The 19970-nt window shown below is 43.0% G+C and overlaps 2 protein-coding genes across 5 annotated transcripts in view; one reads left to right on the forward strand and one right to left on the reverse strand.

Annotated features, from left to right (window-relative positions):
* Nucleotides 1–8889, forward strand: part of Fam210a (family with sequence similarity 210 member A) — a 48303-nt gene extending 39414 nt beyond the window's left edge. Inside the window, exon 4 of the mRNA XM_052155744.1 lies at nt 373–8889. Within this exon, the coding sequence (XP_052011704.1) occupies nt 373–606 (234 nt within the window). The 3' untranslated portion in view covers nt 607–8889. The remainder of the gene's footprint in view (nt 1–372) is intronic.
* Ldlrad4 (low density lipoprotein receptor class A domain containing 4) overlaps nt 8525–19970 on the reverse strand; it is a 327131-nt gene continuing 315685 nt past the window's right edge. For all 4 annotated transcript variants that reach the window (XM_052155741.1, XM_052155740.1, XM_052155742.1 and 1 more), the window contains one exon: nt 8525–14847. In XM_052155741.1, coding sequence (XP_052011701.1) covers nt 14317–14847 — 531 coding nt within the window. In that variant the 3' untranslated portion in view covers nt 8525–14316. The remainder of the gene's footprint in view (nt 14848–19970) is intronic.

The following is a 19970-nucleotide window of genomic DNA, read 5'->3' on the forward strand; positions in this document are numbered from 1 at the left end:
GAGAGAGCAAAGAACAGGATTGTCGAGGACTTGTGACTTGCTCAGCCCCTCCCACTGTTGGACTCTGAGCTGTGCAGTGGGTGGCAGCGACCTTAGGGCACCGCTGTGTGCACACTCACGCCTTCTTTCTGCCATGTGGGCAGACTGGCCCTGTGCTTATTCGTATTCAGTAAGGGGGTCAGTGCAGCTGTCTGTAACAGGTAACCCTGAAATCTGAAGTGGTATCGGCTGCAGGAAAAGACAACATAGGGTGCTATACTCACCTCAAACAATAGTCTATACTGATTAGTACCAAAAGTTTAAATTTCAACTTAATTTTATTTAGTCCTACCCAGATGTTGATCCACCTGTTTGCCTTTCTTTCCCTTTAAGATTGCAACGCCTGCCCGCTACACTGTGACCTTGGGAGGAACATCCTTTACCGTGAAGTATTTGCGCAGTCATGGCTACATGTCAACCCCACCGCCTGTCAAGGAGTATTTGCAGGGCAGAATGGAGGAAACTAAGGAGCTCATCACAGAGAAGATGGAGGAGACAAAGGACAGACTCACTGAAAAGTTACAAGAAACCAAAGAAAAAGTTTCTTTTAAGAAAAAAGTGGAATAAGGGTGCCTTATTACAGAAAATCCTACACTTTAACCCTCTGTAGACACTGGGCAAAGAAAGTGTTTCTGATTTTTTTTTTCTTTTTTTTTTTTTTGGTTACTTGCCTAAATGTATTCATTCTCTGAGGGTTAAAGAACAAAGATAGTTTTTTTTTTTTAATTAAACAATAGGTGGGAGGGAATCAATGTTTTCCAAAATGAAGAAATGACCCTAGCATACAAATTTTTTATGAGTTGCAGCAATAAGCAATAGTTAATGTCCTTGAAATCAGAGTTCTTTTTGCTTCATTTCTCCGACATCTGCAGTAAGTGTGTGCTGGTCAGTCCACTCCTAGAGGAAAAGTCATTAAGTACCCAGTTCTGTGGGATTGAACATACACCATTCAGACTCTGGATGAGGAGACTAGAGAAGTTCCCTCCCACTTGCCATGTAGACCTTATTTCAAGGAGGTCATGTAACAGTCTTGCATTTATAAATAAGATATATTGGCTATGTACTGAAATAGATCTTTAAAATGGGTTTTAACTGGAGCTTGTCAACTTCACATTTTTTTAAAGCTGATTCCTTTTCAATCTTGACTGTGCTTGGTGGATGGTCACATGGACTGCCAGACATCCTTGTAATGTGTCTTCTCCAACTAATCTTGGAGAAAGTAGAAGTTTTATACTATTATTGCCGTCACATGCATCCGCAAGTATCAAACTTTGAAAGACCACTGATGATTTTGGTAGGAGCAAAAGTCTGTGACAGAATGTGGACAAGATGGATGCTCATGGGTGGTGCTTGTAGATAACCGAAGGGCAGTGCTCCATGTGGTTCATTGGTTTCTAAGATCTCTCCTGCTGCTGCTTCAACTCCTTTGGGATTTCAGTCTTTATCCCTGATCAAAACAAAAGAGGCCTGTCTGTCATGAGTACCATTAGTGTTGTGGCTTAGGTTTCTCATATTGGAAGGGGAAAATTACTCCTTAAATATTCTGCTTGATTTTTTTATAGCAAAAAGCTCACTGCTTGTAATCATTCAATGGCTGTAAGGCAAGTGCCATGACTGTAGTGTCTTTCTGTTTGGACACTGGGGCAAGAAATGCCTCTTTAGAGAGCATTGGCTTTGACTTAGCATCAGGAGAATATCTGAGGCCTTGTCACATTGCTATCCCAGTCACTCCCTGCTTCATGCCAGAGTTTATGTCAAATGCTGAATTTAGCCAAATTTAGGAAATGGGGGAATAACTTCACACTCGAGGCACTCAGTCATTATATTGAAACACCATTTAAGTAAAAATGCTGGGGGTGAATTCTTTCTGGGTTGGAAGAATTACAGAGGGGAATTTGTCCTGTTCTTTTTTCTGTTGCCAGCATGATTAATCTGAGGCAGAATTCACTGAGTGCACTGGTACAAACTGACTTGCAAATACAATGTAAACCTGGCACCACATCGAAGCATGCTTATTAAATAGGAAGATACTAAATGCTCGTGTGTTCACATTTCCTCCCTTTTAAGCCACCAAGAATGCTATGCTAACATGTGGTGTTACGTAGAATTATTTCTCCTAAAACCTTTTATCTGTTATAGCACATAATTGGACAGCTCTTAAGACATTGCTAATAATCATAAGACGACAGCTTTCTTGTCCTGAGTTGATATCTTCTACCTAGTCCGTTGGAGACTTATCACCGTCCAGTTTTATGTCTGGGTCATGTGTACTCAGTGCAGATGAGGAAATGCTTGTGTGTGCTTTTATATCCAATGGAAACATTTCTAAAGACCTCTGAAGTTACATTGTTACAATTTGGCATCAGTTATGTCATAAAAATGTTGTTGCCGGTGTATTATCTTTAAGGCAACCCTGTAATGTGTTGATAGCAGACAACAGTAACATCAACTTATCAAAATGTATAATGTATATAGATTTTTGTATATGCTGAACTATATTTATTTAAAGTAGATTTTGCATTTCTCTGAGCTGCAAGGGAACCCAGACAGCTCCATGCCTGGTGAGCACACCCATCCTTTTGAAAGATATACTCATGTCATAAATGGAGCTGTGACTGAGATTTAATGTTTTAAATATGAACAAAAAGCATTTGCCTAGCAAATTAGGTTCAAATGAAGGCTTAGTCTGATGAAGAATAAAGCAAAAAACCAGCCTTTTAGAATATCACATCATTACTCAGAGCCTTTTGTGCAAAATGGGGTGCAGTTCAATCTCACCAAAGGGAGAAGATGTATTGGGATTAGCTGCCTCCCCCAGTGAAATAACAAAACTAAGCCTTCAGTACATTCCCCTGAGTTTCCCATCATAAATCTGCTCTCCCTCCATCATCTTCACAGAGGACGGAGCTACATGCTCTATGCTCTGGGGGAAGAAGCTGGTTAGTTCCTTCTTTCTGTGGTCTTCAACCACGATTCTAGGAATTTTAAACATATTTATACTTTGGGCAGAAGAGGTGTTTGAAGAAAAGAAAGCTGTATTTTAGACACGCTGCTTCTTTTACTAGTCTCTGCACCGTGTGCAGGTCTTCAGGATTTCACAATGGCTTCAGATAGAAAACAAGCCATTATAGATGGTAACAGCAGGGAGGGGCTAGAATAACTTTACAAATCAGGGGGAAGTGGGAGCTCACCTTTTCTAGTTCTTTTTGAAATAAAGAAGATTTTTTTGCAATATATCCACACATTTTTTTTAATTATTAAAGGGCTCCTAAATAGAGGTTGTTATAAAATTAAAGGAATAATTTTCCTGGTAGCTGCAGCTCATTTGCTTGTGTATTTCAGATTTTCAAAACTTGAGTCTGCATATGGTAAATTTAAATGGTTGGAAGTTCTCCCTGACCTACTTAAGGGCCCTTTCTGCACACCATTTAGTTGTGGCATCAAGAAGTCACTGTTTAGTTGACGTAAGCAAGGACTTGGTGTCAAGAGTCATGCAGGCCTTGGCCTTGAGCCTGACTAGCACACTAGCATGTGGGGAGGGATGTGTGGGTCTCTGAGTTGAAAATTTGCAAACAGGGTCCGGGGAAGCAGTGAGCAGGGTTCTTCAGATAGTAACTGTGCTTGTCTCCATTGGCCCATGTGTATGGTGTTGGCCAATTTTGAACTGAGTAGGGTATCCATTAAAAAAGAGAAAGGGAAGGAAAAAAAGAAAAGTCATACACCCAAAGGACAGCAAGTCTGGCCCCTGGGTCTTTCCTGATGATTGGAATGGTCTCTGGACACTTCTTTCCCAGAATTCCTCTTTCACCGTGAACTCTGGCATGGCCTTTTAAAGAGACTGTTCTCTTATACTCTGAGCTTCTCACAGGAGAATGCTGAGTTAGGCTCTCTGGCTTGATTTTCCCTAGGAGGTTTGTTGTTGTTGTTTTTTTTTCTTTCCCTTTGTGACATCTGTGTCCTCTGTTCCTTCTAACCAGTCAAAACAAGTCGATATCTCCTGTGTCTCCAGGACTGAGCTTTGAAAATTAAGCTGTATTCTTCCCTTTACATCACTGATAGTCACTAACTGTAATTATAGATCCTGAGTATCCTGTGGCATTTATTTGGTTATTTTGATAAGAATGATCTTCTTAGTAGGAAGAATACACCCTGACTGTAGAACCCTTGAGGGCAGAGTGGGACCACACTTATTCTCTGGATTTGCTTGAATGGCCTTGATAAGAAGATTTCAGTCTCAGAGTGTGGCTTCATAGGAAGTGATCTATGGGGAACCACAGCCTGGCTGTTTTCTCTGGGAAATCAGTATAAGAACAAATGTCAGGACACCAGCGTGTGACTCTTCCCTCCTCTTGGCCACCTCCATTGGTCCAGTCTTCTCTGTCTTGAATTTTGCCCGATTTAAATATTAGTAAACAGTCCCCTGAACTGAGGAGGACACGTGCAGAGAGTGTCCCATGAAAGTCTGCTCAGCAGGGCTCAGAAGCTCAACTCCCATCCATCTGAGAGGGGCCTGAGGCGTCCTGCTGCAGTTTCTAAGGCAACAGCACTGAAACCTAACTTTTTTATTTTAACATACATATGGTAAAAGGCACTTTTTGTCATCTTTTGACAATTCCATAAAGATGCCACACAAACTAACAGCATCTCTGTATCATCCTTTTCCAGCTAAATATTTACTCTTAATCCTGGATTTGATTTTAGGAAGGGTAACGGCATGTTTGTGTAAACATAGGTTAGCTCTTGCCTTGTTTGCTCCTCTGAGTACTAGATTGAAGATTCTGTGACAAGTGTGTTTTTACTCATTTGACTTCATATTTCCTTAGGACTCTTACTATGGTGGCCAACTTGTCTCACGGTTGCTTTATTTCTCTCACACAAAGGGGGGCTGGGTGTCCTTACCTGCTCGGTATCTGGTGATGGCAGCGTAGAGTCATAGGGCTCTGTTACCCAGGATCTCAGTCAACATGTACACTGTTTCCTTGGAGAAGCAGAGGCAGGTTATTGCAGACACACAGCTTGTACTCTTTACCTCTTTTGACCAGTAACAAGCAAAGTAAAAAAATTATTGTCAAACAACTATGTCTACAAAACCTGATGCAGTGTTTGTTGAACGAGTGAGCACCTTCGTTGGTTGCACTTTAGGGAGGGGGCATTTTAGATTGTCACCTTTTACTTCTGTTCATACAGATAACTCCAAATCCAGGCTAAGGGAGCTATAGAATTTGACTCTTGAGGAGGTCATGTTAGGACACTGAAGCCAAGACCTGGGTCTGAAGTTCAGCCAGTCGCTATTCATGTGGTCCCTCCCCCCTTGTGGCGGGTACTTAGGTATGCCACTGAAGGGACAACTGAAGTCAGTAATACAGGGCCTGGCTTCTGCTGATGCCCTTCACCCTTTGGAGTTGAACTTCGCACCTTACTTTCTTTAGACTGACTCTGTTTATCTTATTTTTAGAGCGGCCTGAAAGGGAAACAATTAAACTATCCTGTGACCTTACTTTAGCTTCATTTTCCCTTCAGTGTGGGGTTGTGATGAGGTGGGAGTGAAAGACTAAAGGGCCAGTCTTACTCTGTCCACTGTGGCCATCTAGTAAAGCTGGCCTTAGCAAAGCATTCGAGCTGCAGCTTTCACACAACTCACCCATACGTGAGACTCTAGTTTCTCTTCCAATCATAAAATACCTTTTTGCCTTTTCCTAAATCCACATTTGATAGCAGTGAAAGAGAAAACCTCAATCAAATCTAGATTTTATACATATAAGTAACGTGAAATATTAAACATTAAATATCATGGAACATTTGGCCTCATGAAATTTTCAGTGTCTACTTGATTCAAAATGTGTCCACCTTTTTCTTCCTGCCCGTGTGTAACACCAGACAGTGGCCATGGTGTCTGAAGCTCTGTCATAGCATGCCTGAAGCCAGCTGAGACTTATTTTCCATTTAATTGCTGCCAATTGCCAGAACATCAGAAGGCACTGGAAACTGGTATTTATGGAAGATTTTGGTATAGTGAAGATCAAGATATCCTCAGGAAATACTAGGTTTCACCAAAAGAAAGTGTTTCCCCTCTGTGAGTCCCATGAAAACGAAGTTTAAAGCCTATGATACATTAAGAGGGCAGATTTCCCATGAAGTATTCCCAGTACCATAAAACGAAAACAACTGTGCAGCAAAGCCTGTGTGTTCTTCTCCGCCTTGGCAGATGTGTGCCTTGTGTACAGGGGACAGCATCCGCCAGACCTGCACCCAGAAGACAGTGTGGCTAATGTGCCCGTTCCTTCAGGTTGGAAAACAGGAACAATGGGATCTCATTGGCTAGCAGTTGTCACTTCACGTGGACACTGAGGATGCGGTGGGCTGCTGCCTCCGCCTTAAGTGGCCCCTGGCTCTGCTTGACTGAAACAACCATACATGCTCTGTAAGTGAGAGTTTGGAACTACCTCCAGCCCAGGACATTAATTATCTGAGGTGAGCTCTTGAACCACCTAATGCCTGCTGAGCCCAAGGTCTGAGCTGCTCTTTGCTGAATATAGGAAGCGTTTACAAAACCAGGCCACCTCAGAACCCCATGCCAAAGATGCTGTGGCAAATAGCATGTCCCAACTTACCTCAGGGTAGCATGAGATTCTCAGCACATGAGGACCAAGGTGGGCTGGCGGTCCCGGAAGAATGGGGTGGCATGGTTGTGCTTGGGTTTCACAGCCACACTTGCCGTTTGTTCAAGTGATTGTTTTATACTCACCAGTGGTTGACAACTGAAGAAATGCTAAGTGAGAACACTATCTGAAAGGTTAAATTACAGGAGCCACTGAACAGAACTGCTGTGGTATTGAAAGATCTTAAGGGAATTCTCAAGGCCTTTGGGGTGTGTAGTGTAGTTATCACTGGCGCAGTCACATTAACAGAACCGGCTTTTATTCTTACTTTTTTTGGAAGTAAAACAGCAAATGAAATTTGCGTTCTTGAGGCAAAAGTTAAAGTCTTGACAAAAATACAGCATTTGAAACTGAATTTCCAAATACAAGGGCTTTACAGTAGGGGCTGACGTTTCAAAGTGTGTGTTTTAATGAGAATCTATGTAAGCCAAACAGATGAAGACATTATAATGAGGAAAATGTAATGTGTTTTAAATAATGTAATTTAGGTAATAGGTTCTTATAAACTGTTAATGCACGTATTACCACCAAGAGAATTTCTTTTCAAAGGCCAGTGTGAGCTGCTGTCTGACCGGTCTTTGTTTTCTGCATCAGGTCTTACCAGAGGTCCTCAGAGCTTGCGAGGTCCTCAGCCAGGGGACCTAGGCAGAAGATAGTCTCACAAGGCATACTCCATTGTGAACTGCAGTCCCAGCCTCCTGCTCTGGGGCTTAGCCTTCCTGTTGTGTCAAAACCTGTTACTCAGCAGTGCCTCCTGGTATCCTCCTGCTTTTCCTGAAGCAACTGAGAACCTGGGTTAGATGTTTTTTTTTCTTTGAAAGGAACTCAAATCTGCCAGTACTGAAGTGATCTGTACCAGTGGTAAACTGGGCAGAAGGGGGAGCCTGACACCTGTCCCCCCTTGCTCACACCGGTGTTAGCTTTGGGAGATCTGGAGAGTGTCTCCAATGAGCTGCTGAATTGAGAAATTCCCTGAGAGCATAGTGTGGTTTTACTGGAGACTAAGGATGAGAGGCCCTATATTTGCTTAAGTTTTGTAAGCCCTTCACCAAAATAACCTCACTCTGAATCTAAGAGGATGTTAGGACTAGTATTTGGGCCCAACCACTATTCCAGTAAGGTCGTGGAATTTTGTTTGTTCATTAAAAATTTACAGAAATGGAAAAAGCATTCTATTCTTATGCTAAATTCCCCTTTTCTCATTAAGTGGCAGGTTGTGTGGGGTTAGCGCATCCTGGTGTCACTCGGAGCGCACATCAATACTGTCCTCTCAGTGTAGGTCACTGCACATCTGAAAGCCTCCACCATCAGGGAATAGTAAGCGTTTTTTGACAGGCCTACTTAGCTTGCTGTGTGACAGCCACCTGAAGCCCCTGTGGGGTCGATGTTCTCAGGAACCAGTTCTGAATGCCTTGTGTTAGAACTCAGGATTGAGAACCTGTGATTCTACCCAGGTTTCTAACACACAAAGTCCTTTTAAAAAGTCAGCGACAGACCTGTAAGAAAGGGACTGAAGGTGTTCACTGCCAAGAATGCTCTTGGAAGTCAGGTGGTAGACAGACCTAACCCGAGCAGGCTGTCCTCACCACACATGAGCTCTGACACACGCACACATATGTGTGCAGACACTCATGGAAATAGTTTAAAGCCAGTAATTAGGGACTGTTGAGCAGCAGGCTTGGGGTTGGTGTGTAGCCCAAGAAGAGCTCTCCCTTGGATGCCATCTCCACTACCACAGACAACAGGCATTTTCTGAGACTGATCATACACACATCAGTTTTTATGTGTTGTATCTGAAAAGTGAACAAACAACCCCAGGGAACAGATAATTTGTCACTGATTATTTTTTAATGATTTTGTGCTATGATTTGACCATGGCATTAAGAACAAGCAGAAAACCTGATTTCATAACTAACAAACAGCACTTGTGCAACATCTTTCATCAAAAGTATTGCAATTACAGACCTGAGGTCTGAAGCACATCGCCGCCTGAGCAAAAGACGCAGGTGGGTGACAGTTGTGAATCACTTCCCACATATTAGCAGGAGTTATGTTAAAGAGTAAGCATATGGTTGTTTAAACACAAAAGGACTCCGACTTCTGATCATCATAGCTCACAGAGATCGGAAGGTTCAAATACAATTGTATTTTTTTAGTAGATTGCTTTATAATAAAAATTAAATGAACTAAATGCTGTGGATACTGTTGTATATATTTTAAAACAACTTTAAACTCAACAAGGATATGAATTGAAATTGAGATTTCTGAAAGGCAAGCACATCAGACAGAACCAGCATCATTGAGAGGCTGGGTCTGTAGAAAGGAATCTGGTTGGTCACACATCTTACTACTGAGCTGAGAACATTGACAATCACTAGAGTGCCCATTTTCTGACAGTGATCAAGCCTCAGGTCTTGACCCTGGGACCCTCAGGGTGTGCCCTGTAGTAGACAGAGACATTACCTTGGATTTGGATAAAGACATAGGAGGTACCCACTGTCACATTTGCTCTGCTCTGTCAGAAGTGTTAAAGAGCAGAGTCAGAATTGTCACACAGTAAGCATCATTAATACCAGCTCGGAGCTTTTTTCTTCCTTTTTTTCCTGATTGGGGGATAGTTCTGTTTCTGACTTTGAAAATCAGCACATACCACAGAACAAAGAAAAACCTGGAATTACTCAAATGATCACCCAGCGACTTAACTAGATTAGCTTGGACTGAACGGGCAGGATTCCATGGATTGCCTTTATGGATAGCACTTAGTATCCATGGTGGTTTAATGGTCACCAAAGCTTCTGTGCTTAAAAAAGAAAAAATAGACAAAAATGCCAAAGCGACAATTGGATAATAAAGACTACACTGGGAGAGATATGACTTGACATGCACCTTAACATGAAACCTGATAATTAAACCTAATTGTCTTAGTAGTCAGGACTACCACAGAACACAATAGAGAATGGACCAGTCTATTCTCAACAGACAGTTCCCTAATGACAACTCAAAACATTTTTCCTGCCTTAATCATCTTCCCCAATGGGTCTTTTTTTCTGAGACACTCCCTACAAATTCCAGACAGTTCATTGGCTCCATAGCTTCCATTTACAAGACAAGGCACTAAGAAACATGGGACACAAATGGTCACAAGTGCCCTTAGGCTGAATAGCCTCTACTACAGGTTACTCACTTTCCTGACACCACGTGTGTCATCAGAGATTTGCACATCCCACTGAGGCCTGACACTGAACAACACATCGAGGGAAAAAGCCTGCACATAGATCAAGCTCAAAAGCAGCTTCCCCCCCATGACTAAAATAGAACCAAACTGGTCTAACTATTTCTAAAGGGATTAAAATAAAAATATCTTAGAAATTGCCAAAGTGTTTTCAGAGCATAGGTGCGACTTAATTCCTATGTATTTGCTGGTCATAAACGGCTGCTTCCTCCTTCAGACGTCATTCCATGGTGTTAATACGGTATTTAATAGGAAAATAAACTACATAGATTTTTATCTGTATGTAATCATTTGCAAGTTTCCTTACAAAAGATGGAGTACATAGGCATTCACAAATTCTATGCCATTTCTGTTAAAACTGGTATCTGTACAATATATTACAGTATTAATTTCTTGTTCTACCCATTGGGTAGAGTATGTGCATATGGTCAATGTATATACAGCACCTTACAAATAAAAGCAAACAGTTGAAGAAGCACCATTTCAAGTGAGGCATAACAGAGGAGAGCACTACACGCTGGGGCTGGGCCCTGTATCTCCTGACATCAGAACAAGGCACCTCAGCTACTTAGAGATGGACTTCCCGTGCGAGGGACCAAGAGCAGATGTGCTGCTGCATCACCTGACTAGTGCTAACCTTGTCACGTTACAGTATCTCCAGCATACCTAGGGACAAAGATGGGGTGTGGGGAGAAGTCCCTTGCTCAGATGTCCCTGTGTTGTGACATCAGCCCTGTGCTAGCCATCCAGCTGACAAAGCCAGCTATTAAGTGACATCTTTATTCCTAAAACCTATAGACTGGGGGGGAGAGGGGAGGTTCTGAGAATGCTGGAGTGATTTGTTCCTATCTCCAAGGCCCATGAACACAAGGCCCTGGAAGCCACACAACAGGGTTTGTTGCATTCTGTACAGTCTTAAGCCTTGAAGCTGCTTGTAATTTTAGGGTCCAAGTCTTGATGGGCAACCGACAGGGCAGAAAAGCAAAAGGTGACAAAGCAAATATCCTTTCCGGTTTGTTCCCCTCGCCTCTACTGCTGGGAGTTTTAGGAGGTGTACAGCTGCCATTCTAACCAAAACACTGGAAGCACAATCACTGTGTCTCTGTGGCCCAACTCCTGGAGTCCAGCAATGCCCATGTTCTGTCTAGCAGAGTGTCAGCAGACCTCAGTGGAGGCCACATGGGTTTCCTCAATAATATAGCCTGAGGGCATTTTAGGGATCGACCCCAGGAGCCTAAGAAGAACAGTTGGGTAAGGGATGTAAAGCCTACACCCGCGTGGGGAAGGCCAGCCTATGAATGGATCCTCAGATCAAAGCAGCTTTCCGAGTACTTCCTTTTGGTCCTGATAAAGATCAATTGGAGCAACTTAGAATTTAAAAAAAAAAATACTATTTTTCATATATATGCTCAAGTCCCGTTTTTGTGGGAAGAGACAGTCATCCCAGCTTATCCTCATCCTTGGCTCTCGAGTTTGAGCTAAAAATTACTAAGGAAAAGTGTAATTCTCACAGTATGCCTGTAAGTTTGAGTCACTGCCACCCTGTGACCTCTTGTGGGCTAGGTGTGTGTCTATGGTGGCGAAGGCATGGGGTGTGTCTTACCCAGTAAACATAATTGGGTGAGCCGTTGGCTTCATATTCTCTTCTATTAAATATTGCTGCTATGTTTATAGAATTTTGGAAGAAGCAAATAGCTGATCTCCAGGAGATGGATTTGCAGGCCTTATGTTTCACAGTCCTGGAAACTGTGAGACAACAGATGAATGACCTGCCCAGGACTGCTCCTTCTAATAATGTAAACCTTTCCTCAAGTGCCCCGTGGGAATAATCTGTCAGCACAACCTACAGTCAGTTGCCTAAATTCACCGCTTTCCAAACTGAACACAAGATTTCTAAGCACTCAGCTTCTTGAAAGACAACAAGCCCCACTGTATGAGCTGTGTCTTTACAGTAGCTGCTTAGTCAACATCTTACAGCCAGGAGATAGCATGGCATGGGCAGTCAGCTAGAAGGCTACAACCTAAGCCTCTCTGTGCTGAGAGAAATGGACTAATTTTTATGACCTTTGTGTGTTGGCTTTTATACTAATTTCCTTAAAGTGGCCCAGCCTCAAAATCTTATTGTGTGTATGTGTGTGATGATAAGAAAGCAACTTCTCCTTTGAAACATAATATACTTGAATTAGTTGTTTTGCCTATACTATTGGCATCTACAAAATATCTTTGTGCTTGCCGAGTTCCAAAGTTATTTACAAGTCTCTGATCTCAGTTCATTCTCACAACTGGTAGAAAAGGAAGGAAGAATAAAAGGAAGGACTGAGAAGCAGTTTGGAGCTGAAACTAAAAGCTGGATCGCCAGCTTCACCAAAAACTAGTTAGGATTTGGAATGACAAAACCATAACCTCGCCTTCCCCTGGTAGCCATCAATGCCAAGTCCAACCAGTGAGATCCCAGGGAGGACGGAAACCTCTCCTCTGCCACTGTGTCTCAAAACCCTCACGAGGACATCCTTCCAAGCAGCGTTTAAGACAAGCTGATGACTCCTACCTATCTGTTCTCTCTCCTTTTGGCTGTGATTATTCCTGTGGGTGCTACGGTGTAGAATTGAGGGATCCAATGGAGATTTCGAATCTCAAACCAAGCCAGCGGCCTGCCTACTAAGACAAGCAGAAATGCGGCCTGGGGCCAGACAGGACTCCAGCTTTGAACAATTTAGTTCTCAGGTAAGAATACAGAGTTAATTCACGAAATCACTTCTAAAAACAGTAACACACCACAGAGACAGACTGATTTGGTGTTAAAGCTGCCACCGAATTTCCATTCCTGTTCATTGTGTTGCATGCAGAGGCCAGACTTGCAGAAAGCAGGCCTGCCACTGCAGATGCCTGCCTTAGTGCTAAACCAGCTCTTCTATCTGCATAAGAAAGTTGTTGGGTATTTTTAATTCTACATTAGAAATATTAGAAATCATAAACTGACTTCAAATACCAGATGCAACTTTGCCTGCCATGCTTGTCCTGAGTCACACACCCTGACCCACCACCTCTAACTTACCACGGTACAAACACTGGCTATGCAGAAGTGAGTCTTTGGCATGAGTGTTGGTAGGTCTGTGCCGGATTCCCCTAACATGCAGCACTGGAGATATCTAAGTGGCTTATTATGCCAAATTTGTTCCTTTGTCAAGTCCAGGGGCATATTAAACATTACCAGCACGGCACTTAGAAAGCCAAGTGGCCTTGGGGACACCTGCTGGTGCCAGGTGCTGAACAGAGTACCCTCGCAGAACTCAACAGAGCTGCCTAGGAAAGGGGAGGGGCAATGGACTTGCTGTGACCCATAGTTCAGCAGTACACAAAATAGCCAGCTTGCATTTTAGATGATTTATTGCATAAAATAGGGTTATGTATCTGAATATATTTCATGCTACAGTGAAAAAAAGACTAAATTGCTGACCCTGCTGGGAATAAGACTAGCTTCTGCGTGACACTCGGTACACAATGCAAGTGTCCTTTTCGCTAACCTCTCCAAATACCTCAGTAGTACACTGCTTCTGGCTGCAAATTCTTGCGACATAACCACTTTTTAAATGTACGTTAATTTGGTAAACCCCAGGGTACATTCCCAAATGCCTTTCTTGCATGACTCTGTGGACACTCAGGAGTGCTCCTTGGGCCTGGTAGCCAGCCACAGGTGACACGACAACATACGGAACTTCACACGGCACGGTTCCCTCATCCATATTTTAAACATTGAGATAGTGCAACTCTTAAAACATACCATCGCAATACAAACCACTTCCTCTCAGTCGTCTAACTTCTCCAACTTTAAACCTTGGCACACAAAACAGGAGTTTTGACTCATATTTTTAAAACAAAATAAGTTTCACACCTTTGGAGAAAAAGCAAACTGGCTGATTCTTCCCCAGGATAATATATAATAATTCTCTTCCCTCTTTATTCAGTTAATAATAAAACGAGCCATTGTGGCCTCATTTATCCGCAGTCTCCTTTTGGAATTAAATATGTCAAAAATACCTCTGTGGGTCTTACTTTCATGATGTCTTCAAAGCAGCCTTTTCGGTTTCTCTGCACACCCCTCCCCTCAAGCTCAATACCATCTCTAGCCCTGTCTCCACCCCTGCCCAAGATGAACACTGTTTGTAGTCAAACCAGATGGAAGTTTGCATCGTGTTTCAGTCTTGTTTGCATGCAATTCCCGTGAAAGGAATCAGAAACGAAGACCGCGCTTGCACATTTGGTTTTACTCAGCTGAACCACCATGGAAAGCTGGACAACACCGTGGCAGCGGGGCCAATGGGGCGAGCGGGCCTCTCTCTCCCTGCTGAGGTTTCTCTCTCCTTGAAAAGTGCACTCTGGAGGGAATCAGACCAGGTCCCCAGGCTTCCTGTCTTTGCCCTTGACGGGTACTATTGTGCCCTCTGAGTTGTTCGGCTGGAACTGTGCTCTGCTGCCCCTGTGTGCGTTGCTATGCTGGTGATGGAAGAACGAGGAGCCTGGGTAGTGGCCCATCACCTCGCTGTAGGTCGGGGGCGGCTCCTCCATTCTTCCGTTACTGCTACAGGTAGCTGCGCTGATGCCCGAGTGGCTGCTTGGTGGGCATGGTCCCCCGTTGTACATAGAAATGTCTATCAAGTCACTGTCAAAAATGGTTCGGTTGGGCGGGGCCCTCACGGACTCGCGGTTGAGTTCCATCTGCTGCTCGGGGTCCCGGAGCTGGAGAGTGCAGGGTCCTTGGTAAGGAGGCGGCTCCTCCCCATCTGACAGGGAGATGGTGGGAGGCAAGTCAATCTCGTGCTGCACATAGGGGTAGGTGGGCTGGAAACGACTGAACGGATCCCGCTGGATGAAAGATGGGGTAGTAAACCTATCCCTGCCCCGTGGGGCACACATGATCTGGAAGGAGAAGAGAAAAGGTCTGAGGATATTCTCAGAACAACCATGACTGACAACAGTACAGAATGAGGGAAGCTCAAGCTTGCTCTGTGTTCCGCCAGTTTTCACACACACCACTCACACCATTTCCTACCTAAAACAGAAAAGAACATGTCCAGTGTGGTGGTTTGAATATACTTGACCCAGGGAGTGGCGCTACTAGGAGGTGTGGCCTTGTTGGAGTGGGTGTGGCCTTGTTGGAGGAAGTGTGTCCCTTTGGGGATGGGCTTTGAGACCTTTCTCACAGCTGCCTGGGAGATAGTCTGCTCTTAGCTGCCTTCAGAACAAGATGTAGAAGTCTCGGCTCCTCCAGCGCCATGCCTGCTTAGATGCTGCCATGCTTCACACAGTAGTGAAAATGGACTGAACCTCTGAAACTGTAAGCCAGCCCCAATTAAATGTTGTCCTTTATATGAGTTGCAGTGGTCACGGTGTCTCTTCTCAGCAATGAAACCCTATATATGACACTGAGATTCATTTTGTTGCATGTTTGTTTGTTTGTTTGTTTGTTTGTTTAAGAAGGGGGCAGGGCTAGACCTAATGTGTATTAGCATATCTGGGAAGTGGGGAATGATAACTAACTGAAGACTTGGTTGTACTGGAGGTATTTTTGGTCAGGAAACAAAGATGAGACCTCAGGGAGTGTAGAGAGCAGGGAGTGGGGGTGGGGCAGAGACCATGGTGCAGTCCTCTAGAAGCCAGGTCACAGGTGACTTTATCCAAGCCTCCTTGGCTTTACCCATAAAATGTAAGGCGATGTAGAGCAAGTCTCTTGTTTTCTTGGGACCTGACAGCTTTGGAACCCAAAACTGAGCAAAGGGATAGGGATCTCTGAGGTTAAATGTTCTGCAAAAAAAACCCTAAATAAACCAGAAATGTGACTTTTCTTCGGGATTTCTATACTTTTATGGGCATTTCAATATAAGTTTACTACAGTTATTTTTAGTTATTGATATGAAAACCTTTACATTTCAAGGTAAATATGATCGTAGTTTTTTTTCCCCCCAAAATGAACTCAGAACATATATTTCTTTAAAATTCCTCTCTTGGGAGACTTCTTGAAAATGGTCAAGTGTAGGTTGCCTCTGTGTAAGCTGGTGAAAAAGAAAATCAAAATGACAGGAAATAGACATTATCCCAAAGACAGACAAAACTTCAGAAATCCACAAATGATATCAAAAGAAGGGGGGGGGGACACAACATGGAGAAGAAAGTGTAACAGAGCCCCAGCTGCTTGGTTTCCCGGCTGGCACAGGAGGGAAGCTAGAGGAAGACTGGTATCACTACCCTCAGGACAAACCTCAGCCCCCGCAGGTCACAGATGCGGCTGCAAGCTTTGCCGAGCTGTGGATTCCTCAAGTGGTCAGATCATCATCAGAGAAAAGACCCCACTCAGTCACACTTTACAGCTCAGGGGACAGCACTGCTACCACACAGAGATAGGATCTACTGTTTAAAATGGAGCTGCCCCTGGAAACCAAGACCAGGGAACAACTGCAAGTCAGCCAACCTCAATGTGACCTGACCTAGGCCCTGGATAAGAGAAGACACAAAGAAGCAATTGTGGACATCAGGATGGGTAGACGAGGTAGGGAAGGTGGTAACGTAAGGTTAGGTTCATGCTAGGATGTATCTAGAAAGAGACCATTTCACCCTAGATGGCCTGAAAGATCTCTCTCTCTCTCTCTCTCTCTCTCTCTCTCTCTCTCTCTGGTTTTTGGAGACAGGGTTTCTCTGTGTAGCCCTGGCTGTCCTGGAACTCACTCTGTAGACTAGGCTGGCCTTGAACTCAAAAATCCGCCTGCCTCTGCCTCCCAAGTGCTAGGATTAAAGGCATGCGCCACCACCCCTGGCTGAAACAGATATCTTGGTGTCAGGAGCCATAATGGGACAAGCTAATCACTAGCAGGTATTGAGAACAACCTTAGACTTTAATCATTCTGATCACAAGGCAGGTAAATGGATAAAATGTTGGATCCACCTATCTGCCCTTTACTGCTATAAAGTTGCAGAGCTCTGAGGTTGCAGGGGTGTATGTGACACTACAAGCTGCAATCTTCCAGCAGGGTGAGGACTAGGAGATCTTGACGGGAGAGAACATAGATCCTCCACCCGGGGCCAACCTCAGTATTCTTGCTCATTTTCCTCCATTTCAGAGCGCTGGGGAGGCACACCCCAGTTAAAAAATTAAGCCACCCTAGGATTATGATCAGAGACTCGAGGGGGTGTTACAGCCTGCCCAGCCCTCCACTACAAAGCTAACTATGGCCACCAGAGACTCCAAGTAAGTAAAGACAGACTGACACGATAAAGACAGCTCTGTCAGACATCCTACACTTGTCCAGGACAGACTCAGCTGCCCCTGCCCACCTGTGCATCTAACTGACGGTCTCCAGTTTTCAAGGACCCAGAAACATGTTCCAATGTCATATCTTTATTCACCTTTGGGATTCTTTTTATAAGTCAAAAATTATAAATTTCATTTATTTGGGGTGGGGGGAGCAGTATGCGGACCTCTGCACATGTGTAGAGATCAGAGGACATCTTGGGAGAGTGCATTTTCCCTTCTACTATGCAGGGTGTGGGAATGGAATCAGGAGTCAGGCTTGACAGCAGACACCTCTACCCACCATGCCGTCTCATTGGCCCATGGTTCCCCTTTATCACTACACACACTGGGGTTTTTATTTGTGTCATGTTTTTAAAAATGTCCCATGCTTTTATTTCTCCCCTATATACGCTCACCTATTTTATTTGTCTTTCGATTATTGAGAATGTTTTCTCTTTCCTTTAATTTCCTTTTATTTTTCTTGTTCAAGTTTCTCCCTTCCCCACTCTATATTTAATAGTAGTTTGACTTCATACTATTTTAATGGTTTTAAAGTTATTATATTCCCATTACATGCGTACGCTCTTGTTTACACAGAGTCCACATTGGGGGGGGGGTCAAGAAAGACACTTCACAGGAGTTGGTTCTCTCCTTGCCATGTGGGCTTTTGAGACTGAACTCAGGCAAACACCTCTACTGTCTGAGCCATCCTGTCTGCCCGTAAACCAGTGGTTCTCAACCTGTGGGCCATGACCCTTTTAGGGGGTTGAACAACCTGTTCATAGGGGGTCACATGTCATATGTCCTGCATACAGATATTTACCCTATAATTTATAACAATAGTGAAATTGCAGTTATGAAGTACCAACTAAATAATTTTATAGTTGGAGGGTCACTACAACATGAGGAGCTGTATTAAAGGGTCACAGCATTAGGAAGGCTGAGAAGCACTGCTAATCACCTCCTCCCTCCCCTGCACTTACCTGAATTGGTTTTGAACTTATGCATTACTGAGAAATCTGTATTTTCCTCCTCCTCCTCCTCCTCCCTTGCTCTTTAATAACATTTTTTTCCTCACCTCTCCTCTCCTTCCTCTTTTATTTGATCTCGCTTCCTCTGGTTCTACCTTCTCCCTGTCTCCTTCCTCTGCCTCATACACTCACTATTTCTGTATTTACCCCAAGGAATTTTAAACCCATAGCACACTCATACTGTAAAGTTTTAGTGTTTTAGCTTCATATGTGGTCATTTAAAAAAAAAAAAAAGACATAATCTCTTTTCATAGCCCCAGCTTTCCCGAAACTCAGAGATCTGACCATCCCTGCCTCACAAGGCGTGCACCACCATGCTCAGCTTATATGTGGTCTTCTCAGTGATATATCAGAAAGCTATCAGAGATGTTAAGTGTATTTCTATATCGAGTATGACACGTTACAACAGGTTTTGTTTTTATTTTGTCCTGAATGGTGCTGGGGATTGAGCTCTCAGGAAAGGGTTGTTTGATGAAGACAACACAATTTTCCACAATGGAAATAACATCTAAACTAATATTTAGATGAAAAAGCAAGGCAGCATGATTCCACAAACCATTTTAACTCATCAACTGCTGAACTCAAGGGTACAGAACTATGCAAAATGCTGGATGAAGATTTTTACATTTTTTCTGGTAAAAGGGAATGCAGACAAGAAGATTAATACATTCTAGAACCCGGAAAGGAAAGTCAGCATCATAGAGAAAAAAGTCAACAAGGTGGACAAGAAAATCAATATATTTTTAAAAAGTCAACAATGTAGAAGAAAACTTCAAAAGGAAGCTGAACATTAGAGAGAAGGGGAAAAAAAGCTCCTAAATGATGAACGGGCAAAATCCAAGAAATCAAATGAAAAAACACAATAGAAATCTTTACCAATAAACTCACTCAAGCAAAAGAAAAATATCAGGTCAAGGTTGATGAAAAACTACTTTCAAACATAAATAAGATGGAAAAAAATGAACAAGCATGACAATAGCTAAGAAAGCTAAGAAAAATCCAGAATCTCCAGGATAGAAAAGATTTGAAATGAACACTAAAAGCACAGAGTATTCAGAGAAACAGAAATTGTCCAAATCTGGATAAAGAGACAAACATTCAAACAGCACAGGCATTAAGAACTCAAAACAGACATGACCAGAGAACTCCAGATATTTTATAGTCAAGACAGCAAAACTGCAAATTAAAGAAACAGTATTAATGGGGCTAGAGAGATGGCTCAGCAGTTAAGAGCACTGACTGCTCTTCTGGAGGTCCTGAGTTCAAATCCTAGCAACCACATGGTGGCTCACAACCATCTGTAATGAGATCTGATACCCTATTCTGGTGTGTCTGAAGATAGCTACAGTATACTTACATATAATAAATAAATAAATCTATTTTTAAAAAAGAAAAAAGTAAAGAAACAGCATTAAAAGGGAAAGATACAAACTCACCTACAAAGGCAGGAACATCAGACTAACATCAGATGTTTCCAGCAACCCTACAAGCCAAGAGATCGTGGGATAATAGAGTTCAATCCCTGAAAATAAAGAATGGCAGATTGGTATATCCAGAAGTTCTATGTTTTAAGATTGCCAGAGAAATAAGCACATCTCAAGACAAGTACAAACTAAAGCAGTTCGGATCTTTAAGCCAAACTACAGAGGAGACTTAAAAGGAATGTTATGACAGAAGAGGAAGAAACCACAGAAAAGAATCAACATCATGAGAACCAACAATAA

Source organism: Apodemus sylvaticus, chromosome 13 (genome assembly GCF_947179515.1).
Source record: "Apodemus sylvaticus chromosome 13, mApoSyl1.1, whole genome shotgun sequence".
NCBI lineage: Eukaryota > Metazoa > Chordata > Mammalia > Rodentia > Muridae > Apodemus > Apodemus sylvaticus.